The sequence below is a fragment of the Temnothorax americanus genome, unplaced genomic scaffold (genome assembly GCF_048541705.1).
Source record: "Temnothorax americanus isolate GAGA-0224 unplaced genomic scaffold, ASM4854170v1 Scaffold3, whole genome shotgun sequence".
Classification (NCBI taxonomy): domain Eukaryota; kingdom Metazoa; phylum Arthropoda; class Insecta; order Hymenoptera; family Formicidae; genus Temnothorax; species Temnothorax americanus.
Window position 1 is genome coordinate 3,485,245 of NW_027509442.1, and position 17,256 is coordinate 3,502,500.

The 17,256-nt window shown below is 36.2% G+C and overlaps 4 protein-coding genes across 6 annotated transcripts in view; 3 read left to right on the top strand and 1 right to left on the bottom strand.

Moving 5' to 3' along the window:
* Positions 1-609: 609 nt before the first annotated feature.
* On the top strand, positions 610-1,450 carry LOC143900428 (mitochondrial import inner membrane translocase subunit Tim8 A-like). Its single transcript, XM_077411768.1, has 2 exons — positions 610-884; positions 1,113-1,450. The coding sequence occupies exons 1-2, from the start codon at positions 792-794 to the stop codon at positions 1,302-1,304; spliced, it is 285 nt and encodes a 94-aa protein (XP_077267894.1). The 5' UTR covers positions 610-791; the 3' UTR covers positions 1,305-1,450.
* Positions 1,416-2,996, top strand: Pex3 (peroxisomal biogenesis factor 3). Its single transcript, XM_077411767.1, has one exon. It carries the CDS (start codon positions 1,416-1,418, stop codon positions 2,544-2,546), a length of 1,131 nt encoding a protein of 376 aa, XP_077267893.1. The 3' UTR covers positions 2,547-2,996.
* Positions 2,918-5,216, bottom strand: Rpt6 (26S proteasome regulatory subunit Rpt6). The gene is made up of 6 exons (XM_077411766.1): positions 5,043-5,216; positions 4,809-4,953; positions 4,301-4,711; positions 3,939-4,165; positions 3,596-3,871; positions 2,918-3,284 (listed from the first exon to the last, which is right to left on the bottom strand). Exons 1-6 carry the CDS (start codon positions 5,058-5,060, stop codon positions 3,144-3,146), a joined length of 1,218 nt encoding a protein of 405 aa, XP_077267892.1. The 5' UTR covers positions 5,061-5,216; the 3' UTR covers positions 2,918-3,143.
* A 436-nt stretch (positions 5,217-5,652) lies between these two features.
* Positions 5,653-17,256, top strand: part of Asx (transcriptional regulator additional sex combs) — a 13,072-nt gene continuing 1,468 nt past the window's right edge. Inside the window, exons 1-8 of one of the 3 annotated variants that reach the window (XM_077411754.1) lie at positions 5,653-6,622; positions 7,425-7,684; positions 7,810-8,937; positions 9,327-9,605; positions 10,313-11,200; positions 11,317-11,556; positions 12,566-12,609; positions 12,932-13,071. In XM_077411754.1, coding sequence (XP_077267880.1) covers positions 6,295-6,622; positions 7,425-7,684; positions 7,810-8,937; positions 9,327-9,605; positions 10,313-11,200; positions 11,317-11,556; positions 12,566-12,571 — 3,129 coding nt within the window. In that variant the 5' untranslated portion in view covers positions 5,653-6,294 and the 3' untranslated portion in view covers positions 12,572-12,609; positions 12,932-13,071. Of the gene's footprint in view, positions 6,623-7,424; positions 7,685-7,809; positions 8,938-9,326; positions 9,606-10,312; positions 11,201-11,316; positions 11,557-12,565; positions 12,610-12,931 lie in introns of all 3 variants that reach the window. The other 2 variants (XM_077411753.1, XM_077411751.1) reach the window with 2 other exon arrangements.

Below are 17,256 nucleotides of genomic sequence, written 5' to 3' on the forward strand. Positions count from 1 at the left end.
GACACTTTTTTCTGCCAGATTCTTTCGTTTCGTGCAAAAACGCGTCGAATGAACCTAAGTTCATCGTTTTTTGTGCTGCTGTAGCTAAACTGAAGAATTACCCTTTGATATCTATATAAATAAAACAAAGTCGGGTTAGTTACACCATTTATAACTCAAAAACCGCTGGACAGATTTTGTATTAAGACGATATAAAATAGATGAGGTAGAAATTTCCGGCGAGTGCTATAGAGTGTATAGTTTTTCGTTACCGGGGCGAAGCCCGAGTAACCAGCTAGTATTATATAAGATATATTCATCATTGAAAGATAAGTGATATGCATTATAAGTATACATACGTTTCAAATTCGCGCACTTTTACATGCGCGTGCGACCACGGAGTACGGAGCCTGCGCATGTGCCGCATGTGACCCTAGCCCAGGGGCCCAGTGCGCGCGTACGGTTTTTCGATTTTTTCTACGAAACCGCAAACCCGAACGTGACTACAAACGGCCGCGGCTAACTTCACGTTGATGCATGGCCGACTGCGCCGATTGGCTAGTCGCTAGGGAATTTTTCGATTCTGAATAACTTTCGGAGAATTTTAAAGGTTCCCTACGCATTTACGCGACTCGAGAATCGAGATAAGAGTACCATTGATAGCAAATAAATTATCAGAGGACTTTTCTTGCGAATATATAAAACTGGTTCCGGGTATCGTTACATTGCATAAGGGAAGGGTAAAGGTGGTTTCGGAAAAGTCGAAAATTTGCATTAATGCAGGTAGATATACGAACGCGAGGATCCGAAGTATGAGTCTTATGGAAAACTCGGACACGCGGGTTGTCCTGGACGATCAGTTGCAGCATTTTATCGATACCGAAACGAAAAAGCAGCATTTTCAGGTTAGTTCCTGGATCGGTTGCGCAAATTTGCAGATATTTTTTATTTATATTTCGCACTTTGTAATATATAAAGAAAGAAACCTGAAATAAATATTTTTCATCATTTCCAACTTTATCGGACAGTTCGATCTCAACTCCACTGATATACTTGAGAAAATTTAAATTCAGTAATCTTATCATATATTTTACCATTATTTCTTTAATATGATATTTTTGGGATGTTTTCAGGGGTTAGTACATGAATTAACGGGTCTTTGCTGGGAGACTTGTATGGATAAGCCGTCGCTACGCCTGGAGCCTAAAGTTCACAAGTGTCTCGTGAATTGCGTGGAGAGATTTATTGACACAACCAATTATATCACAAACAGATTAGAACGTGTTGCCACGAATATGCAGTCCGAGTCAGATAACATGGAATGAACACGTATCATTCCTAGGATTGTTCCTAGTGTCCAAGTTTGTCATGGACAAATTTTAAACATTTTGTAATATATCTGTACGTGTACCGGATCCACATAAACAATTTAAGACATGTTTTCAAGCATTCGGGGATTTTTGAGTCGCCACAGGCGTAAGTTTATATTTGGGAGCGTCATTATTAGCAGCGTCATCTTCTTGACGCGTTACACGCAGCGTAAGCTGCGAGAGTGGCAAGAAAATGAGATCAGGATGCTGATGGAAAGGACGAGGAAACGACAGTACTATGAGAGCACGGAAAGAACGTGTAACCAAATGATATCGTCCCTCGCGGTGACTCTGCGAAACTCTGTCGTCAAAGAAATCGACACGGAGGTAATCATAAATCAACTTAGAGACGGCTCGGCCGACAAGCTAACGTCCTGGAGTCAACTGAAGGTGTTGGCGATCACGCGATCGGCCGTAATAATTTATTCTTATACGATGCTAGTTACATTTCTTAGAATTCAGCTCAATTTGATTAGCGGGCATATGTACAAAGGTGCGCAGAATGTGGATAATGGGACTATCGGCAGTGAGGTACAGGCAAGATACATGGCTCTTTCTAGTTATTTTATATACGAGGGCATTAAAAACTTGAGCAGTTTCATAAAGAGTAAAGTTGCCGAAGTCACAGCTTCGTTGTCTCTGACGCAGCAGTTAACGTTGAGAGATTTGGAACAAATTTATTGGGCAGTTACATCATCCGTGTCTGCCGACAGCTCGAGAGATCCTGTGAAAAATTTCACTTATTACACGTTGCAACATGATATTGAAAACAGCGACACATCTACCTATTCGAAGCTGAGGGATCAGATGCTAGATGTGTCGGAGAGCGAAGAAGTACAGGATTTAATGCAGAAAAATATCAGAAGTGGATTTGTCTTATTAATGGATCATATAGCTGCATACTTTACTGAATACCTTCATCCTTCTAAAACTGTTGGTGTTAATAAAACATCGCTTTTGGGAGAATCGAGCGCTGAAAATCCGACTTTAACGAGGGAAGGAGCTGCAAATGATTTGAATGGATTTGTAGATGTTAACAAAACCACTATGGCCTTGGCCAAGATTATCCCTATTATAAATGGGCAGATTCCGGATAATCCAACGCCAAACGATTTAGCGGCGGATTGGCTTCAACGTCTGATGCTAAATAGTGATTTTAAAACGCTCGGGGCGAATCTTTACGAAGCAGTCAGCTAAAGTCAGTTAATTACGGATCAATATTTTGGAAATTAAGCGGGAGACTTATCGATTGTACAGTTGCCACAGTTGGTAGAGCAATCAAGACTTCTTTGCAGCAACGATATAATTTTTCTTGAATTTTTTTTTATAGATTTCTTTGCGTGTTAGATACAAGGTATTTTGTACCGCAGGGAATTTTTTTGTATATATCTTTAAGTTAAAATACATGGTTGACGGCTTTATGTTTTCATTAATCTCAGGATAAATATAATTATCAAATAAACGTATAATAGTGGACATCCTATGTTCTATGAGAAAACACTTAAATGAGCGACTCGCTATTGAGAACGATGGGTACGATTACTACATAAGGTACATATAAGCAAAAATCTGTTTTAAATTAAATTGTATTTAATATAATGGTATGGTATTTTTTAAATACAGTAATAAAATTTCATTGTTTGGATATTACAATGGTTTTACTGTTATCTATAATTTCATATATGAAGTTTCTACGTTTACACATCTTAAATATATCGCCATTAAAATAGTTCGCCTATGAGAGAATAATAGATTGAAGATTGTTAATGAGACATTGAAAAATTGCAAAGCTGATTATTTCCATAACTTCTTGATCGACATATTTTTCTCAGAATCCTTCTGCATCACTTTTGCTACAGCCATCTCAAAATCTTCTTGAGTTACGTGAACTCGACGTTCTCTAAGAGCATACATTCCAGCTTCCGTACAAACACCCTATAATATAAACAATATACATTCACATTTTAGAACGTGTATACAAATATTTAAGAAGTTACGGCATGCCAAAAAATTTAGCAAACATCTTTTTTATCGTGATAAAAGTAAAATATGAGAAGAGCTCTCAAAGTTTTTTTTATTAAAATTTAAGATAGTGGAATGGCACAAGATCTCTTGATATATTCTTCTTTTAAAAAAATCTTTGGAATAAAGTAATTTGTTAAGAGCAGAGAATTAGATTTATATCATTTAACATTTATTCCATGCTCTCAATTATGAAACTGCGGTAGAGAACGTCCTTTTATTACCTTGACTTCTGCTCCTGACGCACCAGGCATGAGTTCAGCTATCTTTCTCAGATTTATTCCACGTGTCAAATTCATTTTCCTAGAATGAATCTTCAGGATGTCTAATCTAGCCTCTTCGTTTGGAGGTGGGAATTCGATCTTACGATCAATACGCCCGGGCCGCAATAATGCCGGATCCAGGATATCAATTCTGTTTGTGGCCATAATAACTTTTATGTTCTTCGTTGCTTCAAAACCGTCCAACTGATTCAGCAATTCTAACATGGTACGTTGTACCTGAAAGTATAATTTAGAACACAATTACGAGACTATATTTGTATTCACACATATATTTCATACATACTTCACTATCGCCACCAGATCCAGATTCAATCCGGGAACTTCCAATGGAATCGATTTCGTCCATGAATATTATAGACGGTGCGTGTTCTCTCGCCATGACGAACAATTCACGAACCATACGCGAACCTTCTCCGATAAATTTCTGCACCAACTCAGATCCGGATACGCGAATGAAGGTGCACTCGGTATGATGCGCGACCGCTCTTGCAAGAAGAGTCTTGCCGGTGCCTGAAAGATTTTGCATCGTCATCGTGACACCATCAAAGATTATGGTAGATAAGCGTGCAGCAGATAATTACGATAGAATATGAAGGTTCCCACATATGTGGTCCGTCTTTGGTAATATAATAAATAATAAATTACCTGGTGGTCCATACAGCAGTACACCTTTTGGCTGTGCAATTCCAAGAGCATCAAACAATTCTGGATGCTTGACCGGTAACTCTATGACCTCTTTTATCTCCTTTATCTGTTTATCTAAACCTCCAACCATTTCGTAGGTAGAATCCGGCACTTTCTCTACCATCATAAGGGAGACAAGCGGATCGACTTTATTCGGCAATATTTTATGCAGAGTGTAACTTTCGTTACGCAGAGCAACGCGCGAGTTCGGAGTCACGTCGTTGATGTCGATGTTCTTGTCTATATCTACCACAAATTTGCCCTCTGGATGTACTTTAACTAGAACCTTCTTCTTGTCCATAGGTTTAACCACTTCCCCGACATAGGAACCCTGTTCTTGCAGGAGTTGTAACTCTTCGCGTAACATGCGTACTACAAAAGATGATAATTCAAAGAATTTTCTTACATCACAGAACATATCCGACTTTTATAGAGCAATATTTGTATCGCGCTAAGTCAAAATAGATACCTTTGGCGTTGAGTTCATTACGCTGTGCTTGCAGTCTCCTTAAATTTTGACTCTTTTCAGCGACAATTAACTGCAATTCCTCGATCTTCGTAATGTAATACGGTTTAAAGCCTTCTCCCTTAGCATTCTTCTCGTCGATATCCATCTGAAAAATTTCGAGTGTTCGAATTGCATATCAATAAAATGTTTCCAATCGCCGCGCGCAATAATAATGATATTAAACATTTTTCTTACCTTATTTGTGAGCGTCATGATTGATGGTAAAGGAGAACAAATACACTTCACAAATAAATATTCAATAGATTCCCATTTAACGACGGGCAGCGTCGGCACGACCGCACGACGTTAACCTTATTTTCTCCAAAATTCGACGAGATCACCTCTCCTCAAGTTCTCACTTGTCATTCTTCTCGACCGATATTTATATAGCAGTGGAAAGTGATTGGTTCTTATCTTTGGCTCCAACCAATCACATGGCTGCGTTCCGAAACATCACCCCCCGAGTGCTGAAAATCTATAGTGCACGTGACAATGCTAGGTTGCGTTCCAAAATTCACTCTGGGTAACTAAAATCTATAGTTTACGTCGTAGCATTTTTAGTTAACTAGAGTGAGTTTTGGAACGCAGCCCTATAGAATTTTATAAAAAATGTTAAAATAAGTCGCCGGCGATTTATTTGATGCCCGTTCTAGACTGGAGGACGAATCCTATACTTGAAAGGTTGCAAGGCACACGATTGCTCACGTCGTCAATTGATCAATTCATAACCTAACCTTCTGTGATTGGTCGATCCAATGGAAAAATTTTAAACCTCGCGTTCTTATCAAATATTTTTGTACTCCACGACTCAGCTCCACTTTTCGAGAACGTTATATATATATTGTATTTATATGTATATGTATGTATGTTGTATCAGAGAGGTTTTCTCCTCTGGTTGTATGCACGATATGCATTGGCATTGCTCGAGTACGCAATACACGTTAAAACGTTGAACATACGTTGGATGCAAAACGAGTCGTGCGTCTACCCTCGGCGACGTTTCCGCGGCATAAATATGTAAATACAGTATGGCCGAAAGAAGCGGAAGCTTTTCCACTTTCCCGGATGGCATTTCGACATTTCGCTACGCGACTGAGGGAACTGTAACGTTTCGCCGCTGAATGTAATCCCGTGGATTCACGAATTCCCGGAACGAAATGACGTAAATACCTCCGCCGTGATCTTTCACAGCGTATTTCGACCGCACCGATAAGAATGTCACTCGGTCGTCACTGGTAAGAAAGAGCGAAAGAGAGAGCGCGCGCGAGAGAGAGAGAGAGAGAGAGAGAGAGTGAGAGAGAGTGAAGAGAGAGAGGAAGAGGGAGAGAAATGTTATGTTTATATCTCGGCGAGGTAGGAGTGTAGGAGGACACATTCGTGAGCTGTGAAATATCGCGGGAGAATATGGAATCGAACGTACGGAAGCGTCAGTGCACGTTCTAACGCTATGCCGCGGCAGGCCTACACCGCGTGCCCCGACATTCCGCTCGCCGACGATGTCAAAGCCATAGGCGCTGCCATGGACACGGACGTGGAGCTCGGCAAGGGCGAGGGGTGCGAGACTATACCGGGCTGCTCCGGCTACTCGAGCATGGTGCACAGCAAGAAGGTCATTAAGCACGCGTTGCGACAGCAAGCCAAGCGGCGCCGGAAGAACACAACGATAGCGTCCGGCAATTCGCGCACGTTGCCCAGGATCGTTGTCAAACCGCTACCGCCGCCGCCGCCGAACGATCCACCATCCCCGGTCAACAACGTGCAGCACATCAACACCGGTAATTTTCCAACTCCGCTCCTCGTTTCTCGTTCGCAGAGGAGAGTCAGTGGGATTCGATGATTTCTAAATGCTTATACCTTTCGCAGCGAGATGTAACATTTATCTTGAGTACAATATAAGCAGAAGGCTATTATTACTGCAGAATGTATTAAATACTGCAATATGACTTTCTTCATTTTTGTATATATTTAGTTAACGTTAGAACTATATATGTGCTTATATCATAAACCAGGATTATTCTGATACGACGTTAGTTTGTGACATAGACAGATAGAACTTTGGTATGTCGCAATCTATTTGTCGATATTTTATCTCAGTATTAGAGCAAAGACAAGACTTGTCATTCAAATAATTTTGTATAGATATTATAAAGTAATGCTTTATATATGCATATTTGTTTATTCACGTATTGCTTTGATATATTGTTTTTATAATTTATGTACAAATATCTGAATATATGTCGTAATCAATGTTATATTGTAATATTCTTAACTATGATATGTTTGTGAGAAAAATTGCAATATATTTTTTAAATGTTAAATGAGAAAACTTTCATTGACGTTTGACTTAAACATTTACGTTTTCACTATATTTGTTGCAAATACACAGATTAACATAATGATAACACGTAATACAGATACTATTATAATTTGAGGAAGCGATTATCGTATAACACAGTTCATTTTTTTTTTATTTTCTTTACATCTTTTATATAAAGTAGAAATTTTAGTCTAAGTTTTATCGTTTATACGACGATAGCTTATCTCAGCTGAAATCATCTATATTTTTTACGCATATAGCACCGGAAGAACCTGCTGCAACAATGAGAGAAGTTTTGGCTAGTTTACCTGGATTTAGCTTAAAGTCAAGCCGCAGGAGATCTACAAAGAGACTGTCCGCAACAGCGCAATTAGAAGCTGGTCTCGTGGATTTGGAGTCCCCAGCGAGTATATTAGCAAGTACGAGCTTACGCGCTCTGTTAAATAGGCATACATTTCAAGGCTTGCCTCCACTGTATCAACGGAAGCTCGCACAACTCCTGCCTGCTGTAGATAGACAGGTACTAAATAATATATAATTTCTTAATAGTAAATACTATTGAATTACTTTAACTTTAGATATATAATTGTTTAGAAATTTTAAATTTTTGTATAAATTTTAATTAATTTCATCTTATTCCTATAGGATGCTGCTATCTCTGGATTGAACAATGAATTTTTTGCGAGAGCTTGCCTAGAATGGCGGAAACGTTTAGCAGAAGGAGAATTCACTCCAGAAAATCAGCAACGCCTGAAGATGGAAGCGGAACGCGATAAGAATAAGCTAGATCCGTGGAAAGTGAAGCATTTTGAACCGATATGGGGAGAAAAGCGAGAGCCTAAACTTAAATCGAATCTCCATTATATTACCGAGTCACGTTCTAGTGGTGCAGTAACACGTTCAAGTTTAAGACTTCGTCTGGAAGCTAATGTGGATATTCCTACGTCGGAACATGCTGTCTGTCCTATTGTAATGACAGAAGATAAAGTCGACACCAGCTGCAAGACCGAAATCGGCGTAAAGAGTTCCGACGATCTAGTTAATTCTGAAGAGGTGCAACAAAATTTAATGCCCTTGGATTATAATACATTACCGGACAATGTGACTGATGAGAAACATTTAGATGACTCAATGCGAGTGAATTCCATAGAAGTGTCAGAAGATATTCAAATGCATGAAAGTAAAATAGAGGAGGCTGACAAGATCACGGATATTTGCGAGAAACGAGATATGGTTGAGGCTGATGACCTTGCGAGACAAATATGTCAAGAAACCATTTCGAATGTCTACGAGGAAGAAACAGATTTTTCCTCGAGCGAGAAAAATTTGCAACCTATAGAAAATAACGTAATCGAAGCATCGGAGGAAGACACCGTGCTATTACCTGATGATAATTCGTCACCGAGATCGAGCGAACAGATAGAACGTGGGTCACACACGTCCGTAGAATCAATTTCGCAGTTATCCAACGAATATATATCACAAGCATCCATAGATCAGATTTCTCAGATCTCAAAGGAACATATTTCACAAATATCCAGCGATCAGATTTATCAGATATCGGATTGCGAAACCACGAGTATCCTTGAAAGTTCATCGCCGCAGGATCAAGTTAGGCCCGCAGACATCGTTATAGAGGATACCAGTTTGATTAATAGCGATCAAACTGAGGTAACGCAGACTTCCCACGAAAATCCAGCGGATAGCGAATCACAAATACCAGAAGGAATGGAAATTGATAGCGAGACTTTACAACGTATTCATGAACTCGAGGTAAGAGTTTTAATGTATATCAAACACGCTATTAAGAGATCGTAGATGTATTAGTACAATCTCGATAGACTAGAATATTAACTCTTCGGAGGTGGACGTCGGGTCACTCTCTGATCGCCTCCCAGACCCATGCCCTGACTCTGTTTTGTTTAGACTGTATGGCTTGTCTAAGGAATCGTGAATCTTGAGCTCTAAACAAAAAACAACAACTAAATAACATTCTCGTGTAAAAATTTGTCTTGCAACACAAACTTTACTATGGGTCAGAAGTGATTCGGTGTCCGCCCTGCACGCGGCGTCCGTCTTCCGAGGATTAAAAAAATATATACTATTGTTATTATACTATCTCCACACTGTTGTCAAAAACTTTATTATGAATCTTGCTTTAGGTACGAGGAGAAATGCGCGAAATGTATGAAGAGATTTCGGGATGTCCAGAAGAGATAATATATCCTATTCTTGAGGGAATGGAAATGGCCTCAACCAATGCAGAAGTAACTGAGCCGCAAGTAGTGTCGGGACAAACTGAAGATACTACGGGAACGGATGTAAATGTTGGTAATGAGGATGAAGCTCTGCGAGAGGCAAATAATTACGTCTGCTCTGAAATGTTAGAATGTAGTTGGACAGTGGATCCGACCGTGAATAACATCAATAATAATAATAGGGTAAGCATATGTACATTGATAATTATTTTAGTATTATTTATACCGTACACATATCAGTAATACCAGCTACTTTAAAAATATATGTAAAAAACATAAATTTGATTTTGTAAAGACTTATGATAACATACTAGTTATTAACACACGCGTTATTTTTTCAAAAATAATTCAATTCTTAGAGTATTGGTATAAGATTTGAACTCGAAACAATCGGTTCTCGAGTTTAGGCTAATTACACAGTTAGAGCAAATCGAGAACAAGATAAGAAAAATTAGAATTTAGTACGTAATTACAAATAAGAAACAATGTACAGTTTACTAAGTCACTTTAATCACTTTGAACAACAAAATAAGATAAAATTAGAAAATAATAAAGAAAATTACAAAGTTAGCTACTGCTTTTTGTTTTAAGTCATAGGAGAGAATAAATTAAAATAAGCTTTCATGATTTAAAATGACACTAAACAGATAATTAGTAGTGATTGATTCCTCCTGAATGCTCATTGAGAAGAAATAACTATAATACTACGATATATTTATACTAAATAAAATTGTAACACGAAGAATATAGATCTTAAAGTTTAAAAAGAGTTTTTATCCGAGCAGTATGAAAACGACGAGTAGTAATTGATAAATTTTGCTTATTTTCAAATATATCTAATAAAACTTAACAAGATTTTATATTAATTTATATTCTTTGTTTTTGCAAAGACGCAAGAAGAGTTGCAAGTACCTTGGCCTTTGGTGGCGGCCGCTCTTGATGGATCGGTAGCGGCCAATATCACAGTAACGACGCAAGATGAATGCAGCGAAACCTCCACAACGACCGATTCTACAACTTCTTCGCAGCAGTTTATTAACGCGGATACCAACGTGGAATCCGTTAACTGCATTCAATTGCCAGTTGTTCAAGGAACTACATTTCAATCAGACGGCTTAACTATTAGCACCCCGGGAAGCAGTTGCGTTATGAAGAGCTTGCAAGCGCAAAGTCCGCCGATCATTGCGTTTCCGCAATTGCAATCCATCAGATTTGTGCAAACGAGCTTTAATCCGGAACAGGAAACAACATCTTCGCTGGCAAATAACTCGTCTACGATCTCGGCCCAGCTTCAGCCCCAGCAAAGTAACACCGCGCAAGTTAACATGATACGAACGCAGGATACCATCACCCAAATAAATACTCAAAACAATAATGCGCGGAATAATATGAATCAGAACACCATTGCGACGCCAAGTCAAGTGCAAAATACTCTCCCGACTACAATGGGAGTACAATCTCAGAATCGCGCGCAGAACGCGATTGTTATTCAACATCAAACCGCTTCTTCTGTTCAACCTCGACAAATTGCGGCTACTGTGCATCAACAACAACAACAACAACAACAACAGCAGCAGCAGCAAACGCCACAACAGCAACAGCAATATGCTGGACCATCTGTAACCGTTTCTACGCGACCCTCGCGCGTGTCCAATCAAGGCAGCCAAAGAGGCTCTAGAAATAGTAATAAAGAACAAGGAGGTGGTAGATCGAGAAGCTCTACGAAAGAGCCTCCGGGTGCTGTCAATTTGGAGCGCAGCTATCAGATATGTCAAGCGGTAAACTAACTCAATATCCAGTTCAGAGTCATACGTGAATGTAGTAAAGATATGAATTTATCGAATGTGCGATGCGTATTACATTGATAAATGTAGGAACGCTGATATTATTTTAGGTCATACAAAGTTCACCGAATAGAGATCAACTGAAGGCTCATTTAAAGCCACCGCCAAGTTTACTTGCTAGAGGAGACGGTGCATTCACAACCAGCAAATCTGGTGGGCGCACCCTGACGACGGTCAAACCCCAGAAAACGCAGCAAGCGATACAACACAATAAACAAGCTCAAAATAAGACGCAAGCAGTTATGCTGAGACATGTATTCGCTACGGCGCGTCAAGCTACATCGACGGAGGTATGTAGTACTTATTATATTAATTATTAATATAGCTGTTTAGATATTTAGCTGTGCCGCTTTTTACATGTATTACTTGCTATATCAAGGGTAAAGTATATTTAACCCTTATGTCAATACCCGGGTATCCACCTGTGCATATATGGGTAAAATGTTTAATGTTTGCATGAAAATTTCTTTATAACCGCCCGGATCGTCGCTATTTGAACTTTTTACTATCGAAATATGCAATGAACTTTTTGTTTCAATACCCGGAATTAAAAAAATTATCGTCTTGAAGTTTACCTACTTGATTCTAATACCCAGGGTACCCGGGTACCCACTTTTAAAAATATGAGTTTTATTATAGTTATTGACTAAATTAATTTATAAATAATTAATATGGTTATAGGAATGGTAAATTAATACGAAACAATTATTTATAAATTAATTTAGTCAATAACTATAATAAAACTCATATTCTTAAAAGTGGGTACCCGGGTACCCTGGATATTAGAATCAAATAGGTAAACTTTAAGACAATAATTTTTTTACTTTCGGGTATTGAAACAAAAAGTTCATTGCATATTTTGATAGTAAAAAGTTCAAATAGCGACGATCCGGGCGGTTATAAAGAAATTTTCATGCAAACATTAAAAATTTTACCCATATATACACACGTGGGTACCCGGGTACCCGGGTATTGAACAACGTCGCACATTCCGGGTATTGACATAAGGGTTAATATCAATCTTTATATGAACTTGACATTTCTGTGAGATATGCAGATAAAAAAGAAACGCTAATTCTTATTCAACGTACTTATAACAAATGAGGTCTCATGAAATTCTAGTAATAAATCTTATAAAAACAATTTAGGAAGATAGATCACAATAATAGCCATGCAAAATACATACTTTGCTACAAGTATCTTTTAATTTATCGTTCAATATTTTTCTTGTTGTATGAAATGTATGTACTGAACACTTGACGTACACGCATACTATTTTATCCTTTTTTGTGTGTACAGTGCTAATCTCGCGGGTCGCTTGTGACGATCTCGGTATCATACAGGTACCTAAACAAACAAATTTTTACATTAGTTTTGGGTTCCTAAACGCAGTAGAGATAGTGACTTTAATTATCAGACGCAACGACGCAGCGACGATTTTGTGCAATGCTACAAAAATTTATTTACACAAATATTATAACAAGGATGACAAACGAATGCTCTTATTATGCAACCAAACGAATTTAGAATGCTCTAATTTAAATGTTATTTGTTTAATATATTTCTATTGATGGTCGAAAGTAGCTTGAACGTGCAATATATCAGTTCAAGCTACGTAAAACGTTTATAATGATTTTGTTAATTAAATCCCTTGATACCTTGTAGGTTACAGAAAGCACTCCTATAGCGCAGCTTGGTTCCACCAACAGCAATGGTCTCGGGCAATATATACTTGTACAAAGGACGGGAGTTGGAGATAGTGCACCGAGAGCATCATCCGCTCCTCCATTACCGCCGCAAATTGCAGGGATGGGCGTTGGGGTCCATTTAGTGCGAGGAAGACCGGCGAGCGCCGGGGAGGGTTCTCATCAGGCTGTCACCCTGAAGGCGAGAGGCGCGGATAGCAGAGTGACAGGCGGCGCGGAACCGGGTGCACCCGGGATGATAATCGGCGGCGATCCGCCACCCCCGTGTGAATGTAATATGCGAGGAGCCATGGTAATTTGTCGGCAGTGTGGTGCCTTTTGCCACGATGACTGCATCGGGCCTCAACGTATCTGTGCTACCTGCCTCATACGTTAATCACTTCATCTTCATCCAAGCATTTGTGTATAAAATTAAACCCGTTATAAGATAAGAGTGCTGAGCATCCAGTTAGTAAACAGAAAATACCAAACACGTTATCGTATTAATGAATTTATATATGTATATAACATAGAGACACGTATACATATAGAGTATACATATATATATATATATATATATATATATATATATATATATATATATGTACTTCTATTTCAAACTCACTATACAATATACATCCATATAATATATATGTGTACACATGTGTATCCACGTCCACACACACACACACACACACACACACGCGCGCGCGTGCTCACGCACGCACGCGCACACACACTCACACACACACACAATGTAATATATCACAAAAGTATAATAAAAAAGTTTGGGGACAACATTTTCGCAATGGTCTGCTAAATATACCGCAATCAGCATTTGATAGCATGCCATATTTTATATGAGAAATATAATATTGAATTACAATTTTTATCTATATATAATTTTGTTTATTAATAAATATTGTCCCCGAACTTTTAGTCATACTTTATATGTTAGTTGATATGAGCGCTCAGTCAAACGGATAAGACAATGTTTTCGATTGCATAAAACTGATTGCCAAAATAATTTACTTTAATTTTTACCGCGGAATTAAGACTAAAAAGTAATAAATAAATAATAAAATCTTACAGCAAATTCTTGTCTATAACATGATCTAATATTTTATTTTTGATTTCTTTCTGATGATTATAAAAAAGGTATTAGATATTATTATATTGTAATACTTTCAGATATTATTTTCTAAAATAATATTATGAGATGTAAAAATTTATATCCTGTTTTACAGAAAGGAAAAAATATCTTTTCTATAAATTTTTTTCTTAAAATTTTTCTTTAATTGTCTACTTCTTTAGGATTATTATACATTGTCATAAGTTGCACTAAAGATTTTATTTTTTTCTTGTAGAAAATTATTTATCAGAAGAGATCAGAGTTATTAGAGAGTTGGAAATGCCTTGTGCATTTGAATATTTCAAAGTAGAAAATAGACTGATTTTAGCAGTTTGTTATAGTAAAAATTATTTGTTTGACTATAGTACACTCATGTAAAATTATTTAGTTTGGAAAGTATAAAATATTGCCCAGCACTCTTATACGAATGGAAATTTTTGCAGATTAAGGGTAATGAAGGATACAGTTGTGGGTATTGAAAGATTCAACATTGCTACATTATACAGCAGATAAAAAAATACAAATAATTATGGAATGTCTCTTATTCTGTTATCTTGCCTATCATAATTTTATTACAAATTGATGAGTACCTATAAATTGCTAACATACATAATAAAATTAATAAGCTTCTATATAGATATTGTACACAAAATTAAGTTAAGACAGTTAGTCCGTATGATAAGCGTAGCAATATTTATAGTTATGAAATTGATACATGAAAAGATTATTCGTCGAATAATTATTTGAAATTTTATTGCCTCTTTCATAGTGTTTGAATGCTTTATTATTGAGTTAATTTATGTATTATCGATACTTCTGTTATATTATTTTATTCAAATATTATAGAAACAAAAAAATTCAAAAAAATTCAATATTTGACGAATAAATATACAAAAAGGTCTTGTAAGGATACTTTGCGCGATGTTTATTTTTTTTAAATCATCAAACTCTAGTCTGTACTATACATATACTTATATATTTCTTCTACTTTTATTTATTATGCTATTTATTGATGGTAATCTTTTTATAGTTTTTATATTCTTTATTATATAACTTTGCCATTTCACACACACATGCATGATTATAAAACATATAATTACTTCATTCATAGTCATCTTATTTATTAATAATACTATCTGCATTTATTAATGCAATGTGTATAATGTAATTCTGACTGCTAATTTCAATAATTCAACTGTATTCTTGAGACCCTTGCTCATAAAAAAGTTTAAGAAAAGTTTAATCTCTTATATATATTGACCCTTAATACAGTCTTCCACTAAACATCACACTCTATAATATGTATGTTTGTTATTTATTTATTAACACACGAATTTATTTTTATTATAGCTACGTAGAGGATATTCCTGTACATGTTGATCTCGAAGCTAAACGACGAATCCTTTGTACATGCTCTCTTTTAATCATTCCTTTGGAATATAGGGTGACCTACTGAACTCTTTGAGTCTTAATATAGTTCAGACTACCTTTTGCACATGTATTAGTACATGTTGTATGTCAAACTAGTGTTGTCGGACATTGTGTACAGGAACAGTAATATATCACGAGAATGAATAATTAAGATTAACGATTTATTGCAAATAATAAGAGAAATAACTGAATATTCATAGCTCTAATATAGATATACGATATGTAGCCTGTATCAGTTTTATTCCCCATTTTGTTACGATTAATTCTTTAATGTTGTTAGTTAGACCGAGGAATGATTTATTGAGAAATTGCGAACAGTATGATTATTAACAATAATTTTATCTGTATGCTCTGTAGTATATCTAGAAATATTCTGTGCAGTACAAATGATGCAGTAATGATCCTATTAGGATCATTTGGAAATATCGTTTCTGGCAGTCTTAGGATGATCACTATCTTGGACTCCTAACTTGAATTAGAACATATATACATTGTATTCAATGCTATAACTGTACACCTGAATGTTGCTGACAGATGCATGAAATGCACATTGTAGTCGACTTTAGTTTTCTTCTCTTTATTTTTTCTTTTATCTCATATGAATAGAATAAAAAGATACATTTATTCCTCGTGTCAGATTTATATAACTTGATCGGCTGGATATTATTTGCGAGCATTATTATCCGTAATTAAGTATATATAAATTCAAATATTGAATATTTAAGAGGGGCGGCAGCTATTCCAGTTAAGACTAAAATATGTATACATACATCGCAAATAATTATAAAACTGTGTAACAAAGAAGTAGCTTATGCGGTGAAGTATGTTCAAGAAAGCAAAAAGATAATTTAATTATCTTATTGCTTTGCTTTTTTTTTTTTTTTTTTTTAAATTGGTTTTCTTTAATTTGATTTGAGATTTAATAATCAAGATTCAATATTGAAAAATTGGATTGATGATTTATCGAATCTTCTATAAAATTTTTGACATATATTGTGACAAAGCTGATGAAAAGTGATATTTTTTGTCGGTAATATTTGCGATGAAACGGAAAAATTATTTCTAAAAAGGTGTATATAACTTATAGTATAGTAATTATTCTAACTAGTAATGGTTAATTACCATAACACCAATTATTGTAAAAATTTTGCATAAAATTTATGTCTTGCAAATTCAGTATTTTGTGTTTTACTTGTATAAGGAGCAATTATAATATATTTTTAAATTTGTATATAGGGTCACACAACACTAGCACTTATCTTTCACCAAGTTAATCTTTGTGCTAGCGCTAAACATAAAACGCGTACATCTAAATGTATAATATTACTTATTTGTGTTGTCAGAAAATCATATTTAGGAGTAAAGAAAGAACGAGACAATAGAAAATGTGATGATTGAGATTGATGAGATCATGGTGTGCAGTTGCAGCATTATAATACTTTTTATGTACATTATATTCATTCTATCTCATCTCCCTTTCCATGTAGATACGATCAGAATTAAACCCTCACCTGTCATTGTTACGAGCGTATAAGATTTTCAAACATTTTTGAGGCAATAATATGCTAAATCGCGTGTAAAGACATGTCAGAGTTCTTAAGCTTTATAATCATTTGCTGGCTTTATTATGTACTACAAATTAAATCACTTATATGTTTCTTGTGTGAAAGAAACAATATATAAATAAATAGATAAATCTTTTTCTGTTACTTCTTTGTGAAATTTATCTTGTATGATTTAAC

What these genes read in the sequence shown, in the direction of transcription:
- Rpt6 (XM_077411766.1), bottom strand. An exon ending in GATCTGGTGGCGATAGTGAA is followed by an intron (nt 3,872 to 3,938) that starts GTATGTATGAAA and finishes TTATACTTTCAG; the next exon opens with GTACAACGTACCATGTTAGA. An exon ending in CGTCAGGAGCAGAAGTCAAG is followed by an intron (nt 3,285 to 3,595) that starts GTAATAAAAGGA and finishes TTTATATTATAG; the next exon opens with GGTGTTTGTACGGAAGCTGG.
- LOC143900428 (XM_077411768.1), top strand. Translation starts at nt 792, where the DNA reads ATGAGTCTTATGGAAAACTCGGACACGCGGGTTGTCCTGGACGATCAG. An exon ending in CGAAAAAGCAGCATTTTCAG is followed by an intron (nt 885 to 1,112) that starts GTTAGTTCCTGG and finishes GGATGTTTTCAG; the next exon opens with GGGTTAGTACATGAATTAAC.
- Pex3 (XM_077411767.1), top strand. Translation starts at nt 1,416, where the DNA reads ATGTTTTCAAGCATTCGGGGATTTTTGAGTCGCCACAGGCGTAAGTTT.